Source organism: Rana temporaria, chromosome 1 (assembly GCF_905171775.1).
Source record: "Rana temporaria chromosome 1, aRanTem1.1, whole genome shotgun sequence".
NCBI lineage: Eukaryota > Metazoa > Chordata > Amphibia > Anura > Ranidae > Rana > Rana temporaria.
In genome coordinates, this window is record NC_053489.1 from 106,533,903 (window position 1) to 106,557,762 (window position 23,860).

Consider the following 23,860-nt stretch of genomic DNA (forward strand, 5'->3'; position numbering starts at 1 on the left):
AATAAATTTACATATGTGTGCGTTATGTTAAGACAGCCTGTTTTTTTTTTATAGGTTCTCAAAGCATCTCAGTACACAAAAAAATGCACCTGTTCTATGTTGACAAAGCAGCACACCGCAGCAGACATCCGTGCATTGTGGTGCACAGGTGGATTTTTTTCACTGTATATGTATGTTGGGGTGCAACTCAGTATAAATAGCAACAGACACCAATCCACCTATATACCGTCACATTAGCGTGCGTTACAGTCAGGGCTATCTTAATGCATGGGCATTCCTGGGAAATGCCCAGGGGCCCCATAATCTTAAATTATATTATATGTGTCAACTGTCATATATGCCAGATTTGCCGTGACAGTCATGCTCTTTACTAAACTGTCCCGGGATGGCACGGGCAGCGTCCCAGAACCTGTATTGTACCCTACTGATTCCCTCTGTACTCTGCCCTTCTTTATGCACCTTTTTGTTGATTAGTCTTTGATTTATGGCATGTTTTCCTACTGTTTAACCACTTGCCTACTGAGGACGTCATATGACGTCTTCGACTTTGTGCGGTGATATCTGAATGATGCATGCAGCTATAGGCATCATTCAGATATCACCATCTTCTGCCAGCGATTCTCTGCACGATAAGAATGATCATAGCGGCAGTTCCGCCGCTTGATCGTTCTTATAGGCAGCGGGAGGGGATGTCCCCCCTCCCGCCGACATCCGGTGCTTCTCCGGGCTCTCCCGTGCCATCGGGGCCCGGAGAACCGTCCGGTGCTGGCCAAATCGGCCGGTGCTAGCTCACGACGATAGAGATGACTGGTGACCAGATGGTCACCAGTCATCTCTATGACCATTGGAGGCCCGAGTGCGATGTTGTGACGTCACGCCCGGGTACCCGGAAGTAGAAAAAAACCGCAATCGCGGCTGTCGGCATGAGATCGTGAATTTTTTTTCACGATCTCATGCTTTTAAGCCTGGGGGAGATATGTGGGGTCTTATTGACCCCACATCTCTCCATAAAGAGGACCTGTCACAGATTCCTATTACAAGGGATGTTTACATTCATTGTAATAGGAATAAAAGTGATAACAAAAAAAGTGTAAAAATAAAAAAAATTAAGTAAAATAAAAATAAAATATATTTTTTTTAAACGCCCCTGTCCCTGGTAGCTCGCGCTCAGAAGCGTACACGCATGCAAGTCCCGCCCACATATGTAAACGCCATTCAAACCCCACATGTGAGGTATCGCCGCATGCGTTAGAAATAATACTAGCACTAGACCTCCTCTATAACTCGAAAATAGTAACCTGTAAAAAAAATTAAATCGTTGCCTATGGAGATTTTTAAGTACTAAAGTTTGCCGCCATTCCATTAGTGTGCGCAATTTTAAAGCGTGACATGTTGGGTATCTATTTACTCAGCGTAACATCATCTTTCACATTATACAAAACAAATTGGGCTAACTTTACTGTTTTGTTATTTTTTAATTCATGAAATCGTTTTTTTCCCCCAAAAAGGGCGTTTGAAAAATTATTGCGCAAATACCGTGCGAGAAAAAAAGTTGCAATTACCGCCATTTTATTCCCTAGGGTGTCTGCTAAATAACAAATATATAATGTTTGGGGGTTCTGATTAATTTTCTAGCAAAAAAAATTAGATTTTTACATGAAGGAGAGAAGTGCCAGAATAGGCCCGGTGAGACAAGTGGTTAAAATCAATTTTAAAGTACTAATAAATATATGTTTATTTCTATCAACTATTGCACCAGTGCATTACTTTGCCCATGATGCTGATAAGACAGTTCTGGTTACAGTAATGTGCAGTAAAAGGCTTTTTACCATGCTTTACAGCAATGCAAATGTGTATATGAGCCCTTAGTGATAGTGAGAAAGGTAGATACTGCTGCCATACAAGGCTGCGATTGAAAGGTTTGCATGCAACTTCAGGATCTCCTGATCTTTTTGACATTCATTTGTTATGAATAGTAGTCTCTGAAATGTTATGTTTTTATAATTTCCTTGGATTAAAATGTCATAATCTGTAAAGCGTTTATCTTGTATGCCTTTAAGTTGTTTTGGGATTGCTCTTTGGGATCCTTTGCATTTAATTATTTAATTCTCAATGGTTGGTGAAAATGGCAAATACCACTGCCAAGCAATGAGTAAACTTTTAGCTTGAGGGTGACTCTCTTTCATTGTGTTAAACATATTTAAATCATCTTTATCGAGCAGCCAGCCATACATCATAATGGTCAACAAGTGTGGTTGTCTGGACACAAATCGCACAAAGGCAATGACAGTTAAAGCGTTGGACTTAATATGCTGTGTGTACATGCGACTTATATCCAGATGACTGAGCTTTGGCATGTGACCTGATCTCTCAAAAAATGTTCTCCACCCAGATTCAGTGACGTTGGTGTTGATTTGCAGTTCAAGTTGTTGAAGCTTTGTCAGATAGCCGTTTCTTGTAATATCAGCTACAAAGATAATAAATAATACAGTCATAGAAAAATATTAACATCTTTCAATTGCGAATCTATAAGCATCTAAAAAAAACATCTTAAAGTATAAGGTTAGTTATATACGATTATATTTCCGATGTGGGCTAAACAAGAGAAATCAATCAATACGTCCATCCACGCCGCATCTCCGCTGCCGGCTATTGCATAGAGACAGCCTCAGCAACTGAAGCTGCCTGAATACATCTGATGGGATGCAATCACTGTTTGACTGATCATTTTACACCCATGTTAGTTGATTATGTAATTGACTTGTGTAAAGCAGGGTGGTGCTTACTGGGCTGATTCCTGCTGAATAAGCCTTATATGGCCAGCCTAACTGTACTTAACAGTATTGTGACAGATCTCGAATACCCCAGGTGGGCACATCCGCCAGACCTGTGTCTCCTGTCCTCCTAACGCACCCACAGCCTGCAGATTCACCATAACCAGCCCTTAACCCCTCAATCACGAGACAATCCACACAGGGGTTGAGGGTTAAACATGCAGAGCATAAACTGTTTATTAAATCCAAGACATACACTTTTACACACAGTTAGGGACACTCCCCTCAGCCTTGTAAAAGAGGGGAGGGGGACAAGGTACAACCAATGGGAACTGAACATTTGTACATTGAAACAGACTACAGATAAACATAAAGGGATTATGGTAAGCAGGCAGCCTCTCAATACACATCCCATGCGGAGAGATGTCTCCAGTCCAGACCATTTTCTTTGTGCAATGAATCAAGACAATTAGACACAGCAACAAGAGGGGGGGATGGGGGAGAAGGCATGTAGCATTACATTACATTATCTCAATGCCAGCTTGTCCCCAGGTCTCCAGTCTCTTCGGAGCCATAATCTGTGGGTAGGAGGTCTGCCCACAGTCCCTTCCAAAACACACAGTGACAGTGGGTTCTGTCACAAGTATATACCTAGAATCTCCTAGAAGGAGCCACACATACATTAGCACGCTGATTACCCTAAATAACAGGGTACTCTACATCAGCCCTCAAAATTTACACATTAGCCTACTCGCATTTTGCGAGTAAATTTTGAGGGCTGGCGAGTGTGGGCTGCCTATCAAAGTTTCCCGAACAAGGAGGAGGGGCTGTATACGATGCTCGTGGCGGGGAAAACAGCTATTGAATTGAAAGCTGTTCCCAGCACTTTAAACAACCAGGTGGCGGCGGCGGCTCCTCATCTCTCTTACCCAGCACATGTAGGCTGCCATGTGGGGACATCTGTCTGCAATGTGGGGACACGTGGCTGCAATGTGGGGACACGTGGCTGCAATGTGGGGACACGTGGCTGCATTGGTAGACATGGGCAGGCTGCATTTTTGGGCACAGATAAAGTTATTGTTAATATTTATTTTTATAACTTAATTCTGCATAAAACATTTAAGTGTCATTTCATGAGATAATTTATGGGGGCGGGATTAGGGAGCGGGACATGGTAGGGGTTGGGCGGGGCAACTGGTGGAGAGTACGCCTTGAGGCCTGGCTAGTAGCTCAGGACTTGAAATTTTGAGCCCTGCTCTACATGAACCCAAATAAAATGTTGCGCAGTGTCCCTTAAGTCTCATTAAAATAAATACAACAAAGTACAAGCAAATGTTCTCCTTAATCATAATTTTTGAGAAAGGTGACACCACTATTACATAGGTGTGAGGTAATAGGCGATCCTTATATAATACGAAAAGTAAGTACAAACAAACAAATTTATCTTGCTATAAACGCGCCCCGGCGTATAGCGCGCACCCCCGAACTTGAAGGAAAATTCCTGAAAAGAAAAAAAATACTTAGTTTGGATGCCCCTCGTCGGTGTCTTGCCCGTCGTCCATCGCGTCCTGCTCGTTGTCCATCGGCGGCCTCGTCCGGTCCGGCGTCCTTCTGCGGGCATCGTGGTGTCCTCCACACTCGATCCCCGCTTCCCGCACTGTGTTTGAACCACTGCGCCGACATATACCGAGTGCAGTACACTCGGGTATAGTCGGGAAGGCTCGGCTCCTCTCGCGTAAAGGACGTGACCGCGAGAGGAGCCCAGCCTGCCCGACTATACCCGAGTGTACTGCGCTCGGTATATGCCGGCGCAGTGGTTCAAACAGCGCGGGAAGCGGGTATCGGCGTATATCGTGCACCCACGATTTTGCCCTGATTTTCAGGGCAAAAAAGTGCGCGGTATACACCGATAAATATGGTATCTTTTTCTAAAAAATTAGAATAAGAAGGTGACACCACTATTGCATAGGTGTCAGATGATAATCCTGGTTGGATCAATTAGCAAAACAAAAGTCCATGACCAATATGTTCAAACTAATCAAATGACGATGATTTAATTAGTTTAAACATTAGTTTAAGCCCTGAGCAAATCCCCAGGAAGTGGGCCTGGCAGGGGACCATGGAGCCCTTAAATAGCAATGAGCCATGCCAGTCAGGGAGTCAGGTGGAAGATGGAGAATCAGTGCTGGAGGAATCTGTCAGTGACCCTTGAGGGACCCCTGCTGCGGAGGGATTTTTACTCAGGCTGGAGCTTGGGAAGTTGGCATGGAAGGATCCCACCAAAGAAGGCAGTTGGAGGGTGCAGGGACAGACAATGGGAGAGACTGCCAGCTGTAGCAGGTCTCTCTTGGAGAGAGCGGTATGTCAAGTCTTCATCCAACTTTGCCCATGGGAGTCTGCAATGTGTGTGTTTCAGTCAGGAGGAATGGGAAGAGGAATCAGCCAGGTGGACTGGTGGCAGCCAGGTGGGTTAGCATTTCTGCAAACAGTAGAGCTGGGGTCAGTGTCAATGGGGAAGCAGAAGGTGATGTGAGATGCTGTTCACTCCACATGTGCTACTTTACCAAAGGTCTGGGCTTGTAATGGGCTGTTGTTGAGCTAACGGTAGACCGTTAGTTCCCAACAAGTGAACCCAGCAGAAGCTGTGCAAAGGGACCAAGTTTGTGCAGGAGGAAGGAAGAAGAGAAATCTGTAAATAGGGAGGACGTTGTTCCTGGTTTTGTGTGTTGGACATTCAATGAAGGGAAATGAGTTTCTTCCACTTCACCCCAGACAATTGCATCCTTAACTGCCCTTGCAAAAGGCTCTATTGGGCAAACATCAAAGCCTGTGGCCCCTTAAATGTCTTTGTCCTCCGACAAGCTCTCCAATCTGACACTACCTACTGGCTCTGGTTGGAAGTGCTAGGCAATTCAGCTGCTTGAGGAGTAAAGGCTTCATGTATTGACTCTTTGGACGATTCTTTAATCAAGGCTGCTATTTTCCTGCCATCCCCTTCTTTGTCAGTGCTTCCCCCAAGGGGACATGACATACTAGCTTGTCACACACTGACTTTACAAACTCAACAGGTTACCAGCCATAATGGTTGCTGCGTTTGTGATGGAGACAGAGAGCAATAATAACGAGAGGGGAGATGATGACCTTGATCAATGTTGCATGGATGTCTGCACCTAAATGGCGACTGCTCAGGCCTTTAGAGGGCTCCCTCCATCTTGAGGTCCTTGCAGGGCTGTATGCTGCTTGCTCCAGGCTGACTTGACATATTAGTTTATCAGGCAATTACTTTCCACCACAAACACAGTAATTATTAGGGCCAGTAACCTGTGATGTTTGTAGACAGGGAGCAATGATAACAACGGGTGAGATGATGACCTTGATTCAAAAAAAAGGGAAAACAAAACATACCTGCAAACAATGACCACATAAGCATCCAGCATGCATGAGTAAAGAACACCACCACGTGTTGCCCAAAAATGCCTTAAAACCATTATTTAAAACTGGTACCCTTGACCATTAGTGATGATATCAGTGCCTGAGCATGCTCAGATCGCCATATTGTAAACCCTTTGTATGGACTTCTACCTATAGGTAAGCCTACAATAAGGCTTACCTATAGGTAGTGGAAATATCTTCTAAACGTGTGCCATTTAGGAGATATTTCACTTGTAGTCCGCCGAAAATGCTAACGGTGCATGCGCGGGAACGAAACCAAGTGCCGTTTCTTCCCTAACCTGTGTCGTTAATGGCGGCTCCCGTGCGCATGCTCGGGAGTGACGTCACGTGGCTCCGGCAAATCACAGAGCCGGAGTCCGCGGCCCAGAAGGAAGAGGGGCCAGAAAATGGACACTGCCTACACAGGGGACATCACTGGATTCTTTTGCAGGTAAGTGTCACATAATGGGCTAGTATGTGATGCATACTAGCCCATTATGCTTTTCATTTGCAGGCTTTGCAGACAGCAAAACAGGAAGTAAACCCAATAGGGTTTACTTCCACTTTAAGTGCAGCCTAAGTGAAAAGGGTATATTTTTTTAGTTTTTGTAGCTGCGGACTTTTAATGTTTACAAATATGACTGGCGCTCTTCTTTAACTAGCGGAAAGTGCTTGTAGCTCCTTGGAAAAATTATACATCTGTGTCAATATTGAAGGAGTTACAGACATAAGTAAGAGTAAGTGCCGGTTCACACTGGGGCAGCTTCAAAGTCGTCCGACTCTGAAGGCGCCCCGCACAGCTCGAGTCGCTCCCATTAGAACGGTTCCATTGCACTGCATGGTGCGCAACTTGTCAGGCGTCTAAGTCGCCTGACAGGTCGCCCCCAGTGTGAACGGCTAAAAACTTAAAATTAGGTAAAAAGGGTATCTAAGATCTTAACCCGGCAGACCCCTGCATTAGAAGACAGAGTATACTCATTTATTCAGTGGCCCCTGTCTCCTTCCTCTTCTCCATTCCAACACTGGAGAAGAGTCCTGGTTATTCAACACTTCTGAGGAATGTCAGGTGCCTGTGTGCTGAGGGTTCCTTCTTTCAACCCCTATGTCACTGTTGAATCCTGCAGTAATGTAGGGGTTAGAAAAAGTAACCAGCATCAGTGGCCGATACTGGAAGTATTGATGCCAAACAGGCTGTCCTAGGCTGCAGGGCTGGAATGGCGCAGGGGTAGGAGAAATGGACAGTGGATGGGTCCTACTACAGGCGGTGCTAATTTTCAATCTTTCAAATCTTTAGAGACCTACAGGGTCTTTTTAAAGAAAAGATAAAGAGAGCCAACCCTGAAAACACTAGTGTCACATACCCATAAAGTACTCACCTAAAAGTGCAATGGATTCATCATCTAGAATCTCTTTCATGGCTAGAAACTGGAGGTTATCAAGGTTCCTGAATTGTTCAATGAAGTATTTAGCAGCATAAGTCATTCCTTGGCCCTTTGGCAAATACAACTTTTCCAGATGAATGAGGGAGCCCAATGCCACAGCTGTGAGGAAATAATGAATAATTGTATTTATCGCAATTACATTTACATTTGGTCTTAGAAGTTACAATTTCTGAGATTAAGTGACTTAAAGAGATTGTAAAGGTAATTATTTATTTTTTTAAATAACAAACATGTCATACTTACCTCCACTGTGCAGCTCGTTTTGCACAACCTGGTCTTCTGGGGTCCCTTGGCAGCTGTCTCTGCTTCTCCCTGCAAGAATTAACCACCTTCATGCGAGCTCTCTCGCATGGTGGTTAGTTCTTGCGGGCGCGCTCCCGTAATACAGCCGACGGCTGCACTGGCTGCACTGCTTTCAATCAACCAATTAATGAGCCAAGAAGCCAGCGCATTCACGGCGCGGGACTTTCGAGGGGTCAGGTAAGTAAACGGGGGGGCTGGGGGGCCGCTAATCCTCAGATGTTTTTTCACCTTAATGCATAGAATGCATTAAGGTGAAAAAACATGTACCTTTACAACCCCTTTAAAGAAAACCTTTGCTAACAGAGATTTGAAAGCTATCATTACTGGCTTCTCATTCTGCAAATGCTAGTGACCTAGTTTTCAGCATGATTCTTTTATATCAATACTTTGAATGAATGAATGAATGAATGAAAAACTTATAAAGCGCGGCGCATGCGAACTGAATCGGCACCAACCCAGAACAAGTGTGCAGAACTCCAACTTCCCTGATATGTACACTTGTCCTGGGTCAGAAATAGATCCGTATAACAACCAGGCAGCTAGCATTATTAGAAGAAAGCAATAGCATCTGCCATTTTTTTCTTAGACAAGGTTTACTTTAAAGGATAATGTCACCTTTTTTGAAAAAAATAAATAAATGCACATACAGTATTTTTGTAGGAAAAAAATTGTGCATTTATAATTTTTTTCACAGGAGCCTGCAGAGCATTGCACCGTGATCAGTAGATCAGGAGTGCAATGTTAGGCTCCTGCAAACACTGACTGCAGATCTGTTGCCCATACTTCTGTACATGTTTTCTGTTACAGAGCTGTAGGCAGAGTAAATGGACTACGAGTGTGCTGATCAGTATACTCGTGGTCCATTGAGAACTACAAGCCATCTGCTCAGGGGCGTCATTAGGGCGCGGCTTGGGGCTCTGGACCCCCGAATGGGTCCCCGAAAAGCCCCGAGTCTGTGCAGCATTGCATTAAATTTTAAGCCCGAGTGTCTGGGAGTCGGGACCTGCCAAAGTGGCCGAGTGCCGCCGAAAGTGGCCGAGTGCCATAGATAGCAGGCCCCGCCTTCTGGAGCCTGCAGCGCTAATGTCGGGACGTCCATCATAGGCGCTGCAGGCTCCACAGCGGGAATTACAATTCGGCCGCCGCATCACATCCCTGTTCAGGCGGGTGGCTCTCCTCGGCTCCTCTCTGACTGACTGCCAGTGCCTGCTGTGACCGCACACCAAGGCTGAGGCTGAGCTAAGGTAGGTCAGTGTGTGGAGCTGTTACTGATCTTTTTTAAAATGATATTACTTGTAAAAGCTCTTCATATAGGTTCACGGTGAACATATATGAAGGGCTTTTACAAGTAATATCATTTAAAAAAAGATCACCTGTTCTGTTCACCTGTCTGTTCTTGGAAAATTCTTATGTAGGTCAGTGTATGTAGGTCAGGCAGGTCAGTGTATGTAGGACAGGTCAGTGGGTCAGGTCAGTGTATGCAGGTCAGGTCAGGTCAGTGTATGCAGGTCAGTGTATGCAGGTTATGTCACACACACACACACACACACGTAGGTCAGGGTATGTGTGTCAGGTAGGTCACCCCGCGCCACTCCGCATACCGCACCCAAACTCCCCCCCCCCCCCGGTGCCGGCTTGGCTTCAGGCTGAAGCCACTGGTCTTTTTGGCCCCTGCATCTGCTGTGGTGGCAGGTGTGACTTATAGTTTTCTCATTCACAGATTCTTGTGACTGAATGATGTGCCTGTGTAGGTGGAGTCCTACACAGCCATGCTGTTTTCATAATGTTACGGTGGGTGTGCAGGGAGAGGATTCCCCACCCGCTGTCATGGGGCCGGGGGTTGGGGGATCAAGGGCGCAGGGTGCAGGTCTGGGGCATATTACATAATACACTCTAAATATGAGTGTAACGTGTAACATGCTCCAAAAGGTAAACGTAGCCTTTAATAGTAAAATTACATACATGTCAGATTTCAGCTGTTGTCAGGGAAGATATAAAAAACACTTTTTTCAATCTTCAGTGGTCTGCAACCTTGACAAAGAAAAATGGGTCAAAACGCTCTCATGAAATAGATATACGAAATAACGATCTCTAATATAACCAATATAAGTCCATAAAAGTTATTATAAGGTGAAAATGATTTCTCCAAAAGAGTGTGTAAATATTCTCAACTTATTATAAAACAGTGCAGCGCTAGAAAAAACATATACAAATAAAATACATATAGCAGAACACAAGCACCAATGATAAGTGTCCAAAATAGTGCTGTAATTAACGATCATGCAGGTGACTCCGTGAGGGACTGCCACCACTTGAAATACTAGCAGCTCACCTCCCAAAGTGGACCCCTGAAGGAATAGTGCTTTCCCTAATGTGGTTTGTATTACTTTGATATCACCAGGCTGTGCTGCCTAGTAAACAAACATGTACATCAGTGATGGCTGCGTGTGACGTTACGTGAATCCATTTTGTCCGTATGCGTTACGTCCCAGTCCCGCCCCCTAGGATGTAACATACACATTTTTACAGTGTATGCAGGTCAGGTCAGTGTATGCAGGTCAGTGTATGTAGGCTATGTCAGTGTGTGTGCACACATACACACGTAGGTCAGGGTATGTGTGTCAGGTAGGTCACCCCGTGCCACTCCACATACCGCGCCCCAACCCCCCCCCTCCCGGTGCCAGCTTCTGGTCCTGTCAGGGGGGGAATGACCTATCGTCTGTTCATACAATGTATGAACAGCGATTTGTCATTTCCCTCAATCAGTCCTTCAGTTAAAACACACCCAGGGAACATACTTAACCCCTTCCTCGCCCCTAGTGTTAACCCCTTCCCTGCCAGTGGCATTTTTATAGTAATCAATGCATGTTTATAGCACTGATCGCTATAAAAATGCCAATGGTCCAAAAAATTTGTCAAAAGTGTCCGCCATAATGTCGCAGTACCGATAAAAATCGCTGATAGCCGCCATTACTAGTAAAAAAAAATGCCATAAAACTATGGCCTATTTTGTAGACGTTATAACTTTTGCGCAAACCAATCAATAAACGCCTATTGCGATTTTTTTTACGAAAAATATGTCTAAGAATACGTATCGGTCTAAACTGAGGAAAAACATAGTTTTTTTTGTATATGTTTGGGGATATTTATTATAGCAAAAAGTAAAAAATATTCATTTTTTTTCAAAATTGTCGCTGTTTTTTTAAAAAAAAACGCAGAGGTAATCAAATACCACCAAAACAAAGGTCTGTTTGTGGGGAAAAAAGGACGCCAATTTTGTTTGGGAGCCACGTCGCACAACCGCGCAATTGTCAGTTAAAGCAACGCAGTGCCAAATCGCAAAAAGGGGCCCGGTCATTGAGCAGCAATATGGTCTGGGGCTGAAGTGGTTAATAACTTCCTCTTTATATCCCTTCTGAATAAACTTATTACCTAAAATATTGGCATGTGCAAAATAGTCTCCAGATGTCGTAAAATTGGGGATGTTCCTGATCCATGATGGATGGTGACCACTCCCAATGGACAGAGAATTGTTTCTATCAGTTGGTTTAAAATACACTTTCGTGCTTAGTATATCCCCACTTTTCATAATAGTTAGATTCAGAAAATTAACTGCTTCTTTACTAATCACATGGTCCAGCACAATATTATTGGTGTTATTATTCAAATGGTTCAGAAACTTCAAGGCTGACTCTTCGGACCCCTCCCATATGAACAAAATATCATCAATAAATCAACGATATAATTTCAACTCTGGTCTATATTGATTAAAAACATGTCTGTCCTCCCACTCAGACATGAACAGGTTGGCGAGGCTAGGGGCAAACTTGGCTCCCATAGCCACACTAACCTGCTGCAAATAAAAATGGCCACTATACCAAAAGTAATTATGAGCCATACAGTAATCCAAAACCTTGCCCAAAAAACATTTCTGTACGTTAGGAATATCCTCTTGTTTGCTCAAGGCCCAGTTCAACGCCAAAAGTGCATCATCATGTTGTATGATGGTATATAGGGAACACACATCTGCGGTTACTAGATAGGTCGTCAAGTAGTGTCAGTAGTGTCTTTTAAATAAGCCCTTGTGGTGATCACACTTAACTGGAGAAATTTATCAAGATACTCTCCAAGTCTCGCGCTGATCGATCCTATACCATTCACAATATTGGTCGTGCTGGTGGAAATTCTGCATGTTTCTGAATTTTTGGTAATGTGTATATTCTACAGGAAATAGAAATCTCGCGCCAAATGAATTACACTAAATTATATACTTGATAAATCAAGTGACTAACTGAGTGAAGCTGCTCCCAAATAAAATCAGGTGACTGACTTGCATATATTGTATAGTGAGGTGAGGGGCGCTATATCAAAATAGTGGATGCGTGTCACAATGTGCGTTTGAGTAGTACACAGTGTAACTGTGTACCCAAATCTATGTGAAAAACCAAACAGATTATAGTCTAAACTCTATAAGTACAATAGTGCCAAATGCCGTGGAAAATAAATAAAATATAAAAAAAAAAAAAATTAAAAGAATGTCCAGCAAATAAATAGTTAAGTGCAAAATGGATCCCGTGTTGTATCAAGTCCAGGTGCAAAATGCAAATAATCCAATCCCAAATCGCAGGGAAAAGTGCAAATGCTAAAGTGCTTGTTAATCTTCAAAATAGCCAAAGTGCGAGAAAGAAGTGATCCGCCTTCACCTATAGGTCACCAGAATAATAATGGATGGCTCCTTACCACACGGTGTTGACCAGATTGCTTAAAATATGGTCGATCAGGCTTGTTTTAAATGAGGATCAGCAGGGTCTCATTGGATTCCAATGTCAGCGATTGCAGCAAATGGTGTACCAAGAAAGGAGAAGAGATACCACCATAGTGTAAAACCATTTAATATACGAAAGTTAAAATTACAATGCCAAATGGCCTCTTACTGTTGCTGGTGCCCGTTCCCGGCACTGAGGCTGTAGGTGGTGGGGATAGTAAGACAAGGTAAGAGATGGCCGCGTCCTGGTCCACTAGCGTGCGTTCCACCGCTAGTTGTCCATCAACCAGTGAGACCGGAAGTGCGTGGCTATGCGTGCGCGCTCGGATACCGCCTCGACGTCACGTTTCAGTTAAACCGTCTTCAGGAAGCGTATCCAGCACACGCAACAGACATCTATTATATAGGTCTGTCTATCAGCCTGTGGGAGGGGCAATCGGCTCACACAAAACAAAAGGGTAGAGGGAAAACACACATTCCTTGCACCACCCGAGCCTTGGAGTGTAGAATTTTGATTGTTTTACAACTAAAGTTACATACACACTCCTTGTACTACTCGAGTTGGATTGTATAATTTTTATTATTTTTTATTATTTTATAACCTATTTTAACTAATTTACAGGCTACGCAAATGGCACACATATTAAATAATAATATAACTGGGAGAACTAAAAACGCACTGCATTTAGATGGATTTAGAATACTGGTGCTATTTTGCACAATACCACATAACCCCTCTAGATGGCGCACAGAACACTATGGACCCATTGCATAGCATATTAAAAATGCCAGAGTTTTAAACAAATTCAACATGTCCAAATAAGAATTCAAAGATACATTTTAGGTATTTTAAGCAGCGAGCAGATACATGTATGTATTGATTTATGATTGGAGACAGTTTGCACAGCCATAATGTGTTTAATATGTGAGCTTTGGTAACTGGGACAGAGGCTGTCACATGATCCGATTGCCCCTCCCACAGGCTGATAGACAGACCTATATAATAGATGTCTGTTGCGTGTGCTGGATACGCTTCCTGAAGACGGTTTAACTGAAACGTGACGTCGAGGCGGTATCCGAGCGCGCACGCATAGCCACGCACTTCCGGTCTCACTGGTTGATGGACAACTAGCAGTGGAACGCACGCTAGTGGACCAGGACGCGGCCATCTCTTATCTTGTCTTACTATCCCCACCACCTACAGCCTCAGTGCCGGGAACGGGCACCAGCAACAGTAAGAGGCCATTTGGCATTGTAATTTTAACTTTTGTATATTAAATGGTTTTACACTATGGTGGTATCTCTTCTCCTTTCTTGGTACACCATTTGCTGCAATCGCTGACATTGGAATCCAATGAGACCCTGCTGATCCTCATTTAAAACAAGCCTGATCGACCATATTTTAAGCAATCTGGTCAACACCGTGTGGTAAGGAGCCATCTATTATTATTCTGGTGACCTATAGGTGAAGGCGGATCAGTTCTTTCTCGCACTTTGGCTATTTTGAAGATTCACAAGCACTTTAGCATTTGCACTTTTCCCTGCGATTTGGGATTGGATTATTTGCATTTTGCACCTGGACTTGATACAACACTGGATCCATTTTGAACTTAACTATTTATTTGCTGGACATTCTTTTAATTTTTTTTTTTTTTTTTTTTTATATTTTATTTATTTTCCACGGCATTTGGCACTATTGTACTTAGAGTTTAGACTATAATCTGTTTGGTTTTTCACATAGATTTGGGTACACAGTTACACTGTGTACTACTCAAACGCACATTGTGACACGCATCCACTATTTTGATATAGCGCCCCTCACCTCACTATACAAAATGTGTATATTCTACTTGAAGTGGGATTGAGGTATCTCCTTTCTTTCGGATTTAAGGTATGGTTTCTAAACCCCCATTCTACCAACAAATTAAGTTGATCCCTATATGGTGCAGTTGGATCATTTACCAATTTTTTATATGTTTTCTGATCATTCAAAAGTTCAATGAGTTGGTTATGATAGAAAGATTTTTCCATCAACACCACTCCCCCCCCCCCCCTTTGTCTGCTGGACGTATAATGATATCCTTTCTATCTTTCAGGGCACTTATTCCCTCTCTGATATATTCAGGATTGATCCGTTTTTTTAAGGGGGAGTTCATCCAAATCCTTTAACACCATATTTTTAAATACCTCAATACAGTGGTTATTGGGATTTTAAGGATTAAAAATGGATCTATTTCGTCTATTTCGCAGGCCACTATCTATTACATCTGAATCCTTCACTATTGCTCTAGAGGAGTCACTAGGGTGACTTAAAAAGTATGTTTTCATATTGACAGTGCGTACAAACTTGTGTGTGTCAATATACACATCAAATGTGTTCATTCTTTTCCTAGGTGCACACTTTAAGCCCAAATTTAAAATATTCAGTTCACTGTTCACTAAGTTGAAACCTACTTCAGTTATAGATACCCGTATTCAGTTGTTCCTCCTTTTTTTGGGATTGTATACGTTTTCCTGCCCTGCACCATCTCCGTCTCTTTGCGGTTGTCCCATATCTCTGTTTAAATGATAGGGGATTGGATTTCTCCCACCCCCTCCATTGTACCCGGGGTGGGGCAATTTGTGACCATGCACCCGTTTATGATTTGCAATTACTCAATGTGTTTTTATGTATTTACCTTTGGATACCTTTGGATTCATCTGTGTACATCATTTGAATGTTGGGGTATTGGCAATGAGGGGGGGCGAACTATAAAGATGATGCTGCTATGCCGTGCAGCCAATCCCATTGAAAAAGTCTATACTGACGAAACATGTCTGGGCGGGGCCCTGCACGGCAAACTTTTGTGATCCTTATACGTACCATCACCGCCGAGGGAGAAGCTGTATCAGCTGGGGAAATGAGCAAGCAAGTGGAGGGTGAGATCTGCTGGTTGTTCTGGGTCCACCGTGACCGCAATACCTAACCTCTTACTGCAAGTCTCCTTCATTAGAGAACTTTTTGATTAAAGTGGCTGTGTGAATTTTCAAGTGATGCGAGTACAATGATTGAGGATTTGTGAGCACTTTTTTAACAAATTGGTTTACATACTTCACCATTGGAAGCATTTCATTTATTTTTCATGTGGATTTTGATTAATTTGTGATCACAGTTGGAATTGCCTATTAACCCTGGTGAGCTATCAAGCTATTATGCCAAACATGTGAGTGTGAGGCATATCGTTTGAGTTTTTTTCCTTTGGGAGTGGATTCACAAGCACATGAGGTGTGGTGGAAAGTTTGTATCAAGACTTTTTCAAGAAAGACACCATTCATTGATCAACTATTGTTTAATCACTTGGAGATCTGTGTTATTTATGGACACGTTTGTATGAATCTCACTTTCTGTGTTTTTTTTATTTCTTTTAACTTTTTCATGTATGTTTATGGACAGTGGCGTCACTAGGGTTGGTGTCACCCGGTACGGTAAAACATGGTGTCACCCCCCCCTCTGTGTAGGCTGCCCAGCACCAAGCAGGCAGCGCACGGGGCGCACCCCAAACCAGCCCCTGTAAATGATAGTATAGGGCAGTATAGTGGCAGGTTAGGGTAGTATAGAGTGGTATAGTGGCAGGTTGGTGTAGTGGGGTGGTATAGGACAGGTTAAAGCGGGGGTTCACCCTATCGACGGGAAAAAAAATAATTTTTTTTCTTTTACCTTTAAATCAGGCATTGTAGCGCGAGCTACAGTATGCCTGTCCCGAATTTTTTCCCCCCATACTCACCTTGTAGTCGTCCATCGAAGATACCGGGGAATGGGCGTGCCTCTGGAGACGGAGGATGATTGACGGCCGGCTCTGGCGCGTCACGCTTCTCCGGAAATAGCCGAAATAGGCTTGGTCTTCACGACGCGTGCGCATAGCCTGTGCGCAGGCGCCGTGAAGAGCCGAGACCTACTCCGGCTGTCTTCGGGGAGAGTGACGTGCCAGGGCCGGCCGTCAATCATCCTCCCTCTCCATAGGCACGCCCATTCCCCGCGGGAGCCGAAATCTACGATGGACGACTACGAGGTGAGTACGGGGTTAAAAAAATCGGGACAGGCATACTGTAGCTCGCGCTACAATGCCTGTCTCGATGGTAAAATCAAGTACGAGAGGGTGAACTACCGCTTTAAGGTGGTATAGGGCATGTTGGGGTGATATAGGGTAGTTTGGGGTGGTATAGGGCAAGTTAGGGTGGCATAGGGCAGATTGGGGTGGTACAGGGCAAGTTAGGGTGGCACAGGGTAAGTTGGGGTGTTTAGCGGCGCGGCAGCCCCGTTGTCACCCCTCTGGCGGGTGTCACCTGCTGGTGCGGACCGCACCCCCCTAGCAACGCCTCTGTTTATGGATCATTTATATGCACTATTAATTCACTTTCACTTGGTGGTTTAATATACATGTGTTAATGTTATGTTATATTTAATTGTTGCCATAACTCATTTTTTTTAGTACTGTTTTTCGAAACAGAGCGCTACTATTTTTTTCACAAAAAATACACTATATAATTACTTAAGTTGCAAAAAAACTTGAAATATCCTCTTGGTTGACAAATTGTGAGTGAGTGGAGTGGTTTTACAATTCAGCCTTTAGCCACAATTCAAAAATAATTTATATTTGATTGTTTAAAGGAACACTAAAGGTTCGTTTTTTATTAGATCAATTGATTGCTGTAAGCTAGAGCATTTAAATATCACTTACCTCGTTTTTCCTTTTGACCTCCAAAATACAGTAATCCAGGTTTGAAAATGCCATTTCCTGTCTCTCCTCTTCTTGCTTTCCACCAGCATCTGAGCCGTTTTGCATGGTGGAAAGTAGAAGGTGCTCACCCCCTCCCTATGACTACAGCCCTGCGTGAAGATGCTCTCGGATCCCTCACAGGCATGGAGGCTAAGCCTAATGGGAACTGTAGTTCCCAATAGGCCGTGATGTAGCAAGAATGAATGTGCACCGAAAACCAGGAAGTCAGTGAGAATAACGATTCAGGAGTGCTGGAGGTGAATAAAACAGCTCGATTTCAACAGGTATCAAACTAGTTATAATGCAAAACATTACTTTTTACTTTATCAGCTACTGTCAGACTTTAATTTAAGGAGGAAAATATTTTTGTCTTTACAACACCTTTAAGTTTTTCTTTACAATATAATTGTTTTTGGTATAAAAGTGCATACTATTTGAAACAATTGGGGCTTCAGTGGGAGAAAATACACACATAGTTTAGCTAGTCTTTTTATGTCCCATTGGGAGGATGGTGTCATCTATGCTAATACTCCCACAAAACGTGAATGGAGGTATATAAATGGCATGTTCCTTTATTTGGGATTGGGATAATATTTAATTTGAAACTTTTGGTAACAATTAGATGCTTATTAATCAAGGTATTCATCCATCCCCTTGTACTGACAAGACCAATTGATTGTTTAGATTTTGCAATTTGTACCAATAATGACATCTGTACAAAATCATGCTTCACATTGAATAAAAAGGGTGTATAAATAATATCCCCATAAACACTTTAAAAACAAAACTTTAATAAAAAGGATACGATGGGCAAGTATTGTAGCAGGAAGTAAATTCTGTTGCTTCTCTGGTGTTATTGTAACGTTTCTCTTTACCAGGTGTGTTGTCAGCACACTGAACTTACTTTCTGTCCCCATGCTGTTTTTTCCTACACCTGGTAAACCACATGCAGTTGGAATGTATGTCTCGTGTTCCACAAGTCTCCTCCCTCCATCCTCCCTATAGATCCAGCTTCCAGATACAGTGGAACCTCGGATTGTGAGTAACGCGGTTATGAGCTTTTCACAATACGAGCACTGTATTTTTAAAAATCCTGACTCGGTTTGCGAGGGGGGGGGGGCACCGGAGCCAAGCAGGGCCAAGAGGAGCCGAGCAGAGCCGTTCGGAAATACTCAGTTCCCGAGCCTTTCTGAGGTTTTCCAAGTTCAGCTGAGCTGTCCTCGGGCCTTGGCCTTTCCGGGTGTTTGAGGTCCTCCGGTGCCCCCCACCTCTGGCCACATGTGGTATTGCATGCCATTGAAGTCAATGCGGAACAAAATTATTTTCGTTTCCAGTGACTTCTATGGGGAAACTCGCTTTGCTATGCGAGTACTTTGGATTACAAGCATTTTCCTAGAACGGATTATGCTCGTAATCCGAGGTTCCGCTGTACTTTTTTCCAGTATGGCATCCAGAGTTTTGTGGAGCAGCTGAGTCTGAGTAGGATCACAATGTAGCACAGGGCAAGGCTAGGAACTGCAGTGGAGGAGGTTTCTGAGGCCAGTTTGATGGCAACTCCAGTGGTCTGCATTCTGCTGACCACTGGTCATCCCCCTCATATGGAGTATCTGCTTTTGACACTGCAGTCCTTATACTCTGGTGGGTCTTTCCTTATTTCACCTTCTGTTTCTCTATGCTTGTCGAATATATAAAGCTCTACTACCAGCCCTTGAAACTCTAAAAGAAGCTGACAGCTGTTGTGGCTGGATGGGGCTGTATGGTGCACCAAGCAGTACTTTTGTTTTTAGTTCAGTATGCGCCCTTGGATGAATGACTGGAACTCAAACTTCTTGTGTTTCCATCATTTGTGTCTGGATGCATACTGCCCTAAATCGTTATACCACTGGGTGCACCATCCAGGTTTGTCCAGCCACAGCTCCTTTCATACAGTCCGAAAGGCTGCCTGCTGTGGTGCTGGATGACACACAAGTACCCTCTGTCAGCAGCTAAATGCCAGAGCTCTATGTAACAAGGCTAAACACACAGTATGCATGGGGCCTAAAAACTTAGAAATACCTGCTGTGTCTTTAGAGACTAATATTAGATGGCTGGCAGACGCCTAAGATTCTTCTCTTCAAAGAAAGTACAGTAATTAGAAAAGATATGTGATTTTAATTCCTCTGTTAACTTTGAAGATGGATTCATGGACAATGCCTATAGCTACAGAGTTGAATGAGGGCATGGTTCTGAGTCTGACTTGTAAAGCTCATTATAAAAAATAGTCGCTATTGTATATTGTACATGTTAGCAAAGGAATTAATGAATAATTTATAAAGCTTACCTAGGGTCTCTGCTGTATCTTTTTCTGTAACAGTGAGCTTGTCCAGATTTACACATTTCAGCGATGTAAAGTTCTTAATTTCTGTTGCTGTCCAGGAACAGATAATAACAATTAGTGCTTAATAGGCCGTAGAGCAGAATAAGGATGCCAAAAATGTATCAATTGCAGGAATTAAAGTGTTACTAAACCCAGGACCCTGCATTTATTATATCTGGTCTCCCACAGTACACAGAACATGGTAATGCAATAGTTTTTTTAGTAAATCTAAACTGCTAAATATCTTTTCTCATCAGTAGCATATAGCATTCTTGTGACTTCTATCGGTGTCCAGAAGAGCACTGGTTAATGATTAGAAGTAGGAGTTTTGCATTCTCTTCTGACTGTTCTATGAGGCTGCATGACCCCTGACCCTCTGTTTGGACGGAGCTGATTGGCCCTGTGTCAATCACATGCACCCTCCCAAGAAAAAAAAAAGAAACCCTCTAGCATTACACACCAAACTGAGCATGTGCAGCTTGCCCCAAGTATCTCTTCTATCAGGAGATGGATTGGGGACTGGGGAAGAAGGGGAGAATCAGAGAAGACAGGATCAAACTGCCTTTTTACACAATGCAGAGGATTAAGGCCCCTTTCACACCTGCGGACCGTTCAGATCCGCCTGTCAGTTTTTTTTAGGCTTATCTGAACGGGTGCTCCATGTATCTCTATGTAGCGTCGGATGTCAGCGGTGACATGTCCGCTGACGCCCGATCAGCCCAGATCCGATCCTCTCCGCTAAAATGTGACGGATGCAAACCCTATTTTTCATCCGTCTGGCGGACCGGATCGGATGAAAACAAACAGACAGTTCGTTTTCATCCGATCCTCCATAGAGGAGAGCGGAGATCTGACAGGGCGGTCCCTGCACAGTGTGCAGACAGACTGATCATCTGCAGGCTCAGCAGGGATCAACGGAGCGATCCCTGCTGAGCAAGCTGATGTATAAAAACTGATCTTTACGGGATCCGCAGGTGTGAAAGGGGCCTAACCCCTTAGTTTCCACAGTGAGTATAACAAGCATGCTTGACAGCATATACAGACTTATTTTACACTTTAAAACCATTTGCTATTACTGTATGCTCCCTAAATTTGGTTATATATCTGCATGTCGTTCTTTTAGCCGTTTTAAGAATGACAACTGGCTTTCTCTATAAAAATTAGAACAAATATCGTCTAAATCAGCCCCAGTGTGTGTTAGGAAGTAGTACGCTGGTAATTTAAAGTAAACCTGACACAAACCTATATGATTTAAATTCACCCAATGATAAAAAAATTCAGAATTTTTTTTATGCAAATGGAATGGTCAGTAGATCCAGAATTTTGAGCAGCTGAAGTTATTGTTGTGAAGCTTTGTTCCAAGGATACTTTAAAGCCCAACTCCAGCCAAAACAATTTTTCAGGGTCTAGATCCTTGGATTTCAAATCTTCGTTCTCCTTTGGACTTGTATCTGGCTTTGGGTATCTGGAGTAGATTTTGGTTGGTGGATCGCAGAACGCGATTGGGGTTGTGACATTTTAATTTTTCACATAGATATTGGGGGACATTTGCTTGAACACACTTATGTGTCAGACAGAGTGCCTTAAAAGTGATTCTGTCTTTTACTGGCAACCAATGAAGGGATCTCAGTGAAAGTGAGATTGATTCCCATGTTTTTTTCCAGTCACGAGTCGGGTAGCCGTATTTTGAACGACTTGCAGACGAGTGATTTGGTATTTTGGGAGTCCAAGATAGAGGGCATTTGCATAGTCGAGTCTGGAGTTGATAATTGTACCCACCACGACTGCTATGTCTTCTTTCGGGATAAAGGGAATGAGTCTATGTAGCAGGCGCAGCAGATGGTGGGATCCGCTGACTACTGACCCTATTTGTGCATCCATTGTCATGTAGGTGTCGAAGATGACTCCGAGACTTTTGACTTTGTTGCTGGGGGTGATGGTTTGTCCCAGAATGGGCGGCGGTGTCCATATTGGTACGGGAAGTCTCTTTCGGTTGGCGTGAAACAGGAGAAGTTCTGTTTTTGAGCCGTTGAGTTTAAGGTACCGTAACTCTCCGTCATCCAATTTTCTATCAAAGTAAGGCATTTCTCTAGACCGATATAATGATCCTTATTGTTGCAGATGCGAAAATATAGTTGCGTGTCACCCGCGTAGGAGTGGTAGAGTAACTTCTGGTTACTGATGATTTCAAAAAGAGGGCAGAGATAGATATTGAATAGTACGAGCGACAAGGGGGATCCCTGAGGGACTCCGCATGACACTGTGCGTTTTTCAGAAGTGAAAGGACCCAGTTTCGCTATTTGAGATCGGTTTTCCAAGAAGGATGAGAACAGGGTAAATCCGAGACAGCGACTCTAGCTACTTCAGCTAGGCGAGTCAGCAATAATTTGTGGTCTACAGTATCAAATGCTGCGCTTAGGTCCAACAGTATCAGAAGACAAGATTCTCCTTCATCTGCTGCTTCAAGAGCGTCATCCCATATTTTGAGAAGTGCTGTTTCAGTTCCGTGACCAGGACGGAAACCCGATTGGAATGGATCGATAAATTTGTGGGTGTCTAAATGCTGTTGTACAACTTTTTTCTCCATAACCTTGGAGAAGACATTTAGGCCTGTTATGGGTCGACGATTGTTTGGGTCTTTGGGGTCAAGGGTGTTTTTTTTTAGAATTGGTTTAATTATGCCTTGTTTCAGCAAGGTTGGCACCATGCCTTCCTTGAATGACTGGTTTATGAGATACGTGATCGCCGGTGCCACAATATCGGCACATTCTTTCAGCAGTTTGGTGGGGATAATATCATTAGGCGCTGTTCTGTCTCACAGAGTACTAATGATTTTTTTAGTGGTGTCGAAGGAGATAGGGTTAAGAGTGAATTTAGTTGATTGCGGCATATTTGTGTGGATATTAGCTTCTTGGTTTAAAGGGGAGTCGATGGGGAATCTATTTTGCTGAATAATTTCAAGGATTTTTTCAATTTTGTTAATGAAGTAATCCGATGCAAAATTCTTGTGATTCAAAATTCGGAGCCTCTAGGCAGGCTGGGTTCATGGACTGAGCGACTAAATTAAAGAGTTCGCGGGGGCGGTTCAGGGCATTTGCGATGATATTAGAAAAATTATATTTGTTGGCCTTAAAGATCTTTGTGATATTTCTTAGTTATTACCTTGTAAATAATGTGGTTTCTCTCTGTAGAGCTTCTTCTCCAGGCTGCTTCCGCTCTTCTGCGCTCCTGCTTCAAAAACGACAGCTGGTCATTAAACCAGCTGGAGTTGTTTTTCCGGATGCGCGTTCTGCGTTTCGGCGCTACTATGTCTGCTGTCTGTAGTAGAGCCTTGTTGATGGTGTTGAGTGTTTCTGTCGCTGTTTGATGTTGATCAATTGTTTTTATTTTGTTGTGCAATGTAGTTTTGAAGAGTTCCGAATGGAGCTTCTTCTTGGATCTTGTCCAGTGTGTTGTCAACGGGTTTTTTTTTTTTTCTTTTAAGGGGGCGTTTGTAGTGACTTTGAATTTTATTGCATGGTGATCTGTCCATGGTAAGGGCTGATTTCCCAATATGTTAATTTCCAAATCTTGTCTGAAGATGATAAGATCGAGTGTGTGGCCTGAAATATGTGTGGGTCCACATACCAGTTGCTGCAGACCTAATTCTTCCAAATGGTCAATGCAGGCATCAGCAACGGGGTCCTGTGAGGAGTTGGCCCAGAGGTTGAAATCCCCAAGTAGCAGGAAATGTTTGATGTTTAAGGTATAGGTGGAGATGAATTCTGTCAATAACGTGAGGAGGTGCGTTTTTGGTCCTGGTGGTCTATAGCAGAGTAGTACGTGAACGGTGTCCTGGGGATTTGTTTGGAATTGCAGAGTGAGGGTTTCCATGAATGGAAGTGAGGTCTGAAGGTCTGGTTTAGTGACCGAGAGGTGAGCCTTGTAGATTACCGCCAGGCCTCCTCCTCTTTGCCCCACTCTGTTTTCTGTGAGAATGCGATAATTCTCTGGCACTCTAACTGCTACATCTGCAGGACAACTTGTTTTTT

The 23,860-nt window shown here is 43.4% G+C and overlaps 1 protein-coding gene across 2 annotated transcripts in view; it reads right to left on the reverse strand.

Moving 5' to 3' along the window:
* Window positions 1–2,093: 2,093 nt before the first annotated feature.
* LOC120930335 (baculoviral IAP repeat-containing protein 1b-like) overlaps window positions 2,094–23,860 on the reverse strand; it is a 61,159-nt gene continuing 39,392 nt past the window's right edge. The window contains exons 9-11 of one of the 2 annotated variants that reach the window (XM_040341541.1): window positions 19,794–19,874; window positions 7,583–7,747; window positions 2,094–2,467 (exon numbers count right to left, since the gene is read on the reverse strand). In XM_040341541.1, the coding sequence (XP_040197475.1) occupies window positions 2,103–2,467; window positions 7,583–7,747; window positions 19,794–19,874 (611 nt within the window). In that variant the 3' untranslated portion in view covers window positions 2,094–2,102. Of the gene's footprint in view, window positions 2,468–7,582; window positions 7,748–19,793; window positions 19,881–23,860 lie in introns of both variants that reach the window. The other variant, XM_040341537.1, reaches the window with a different exon arrangement.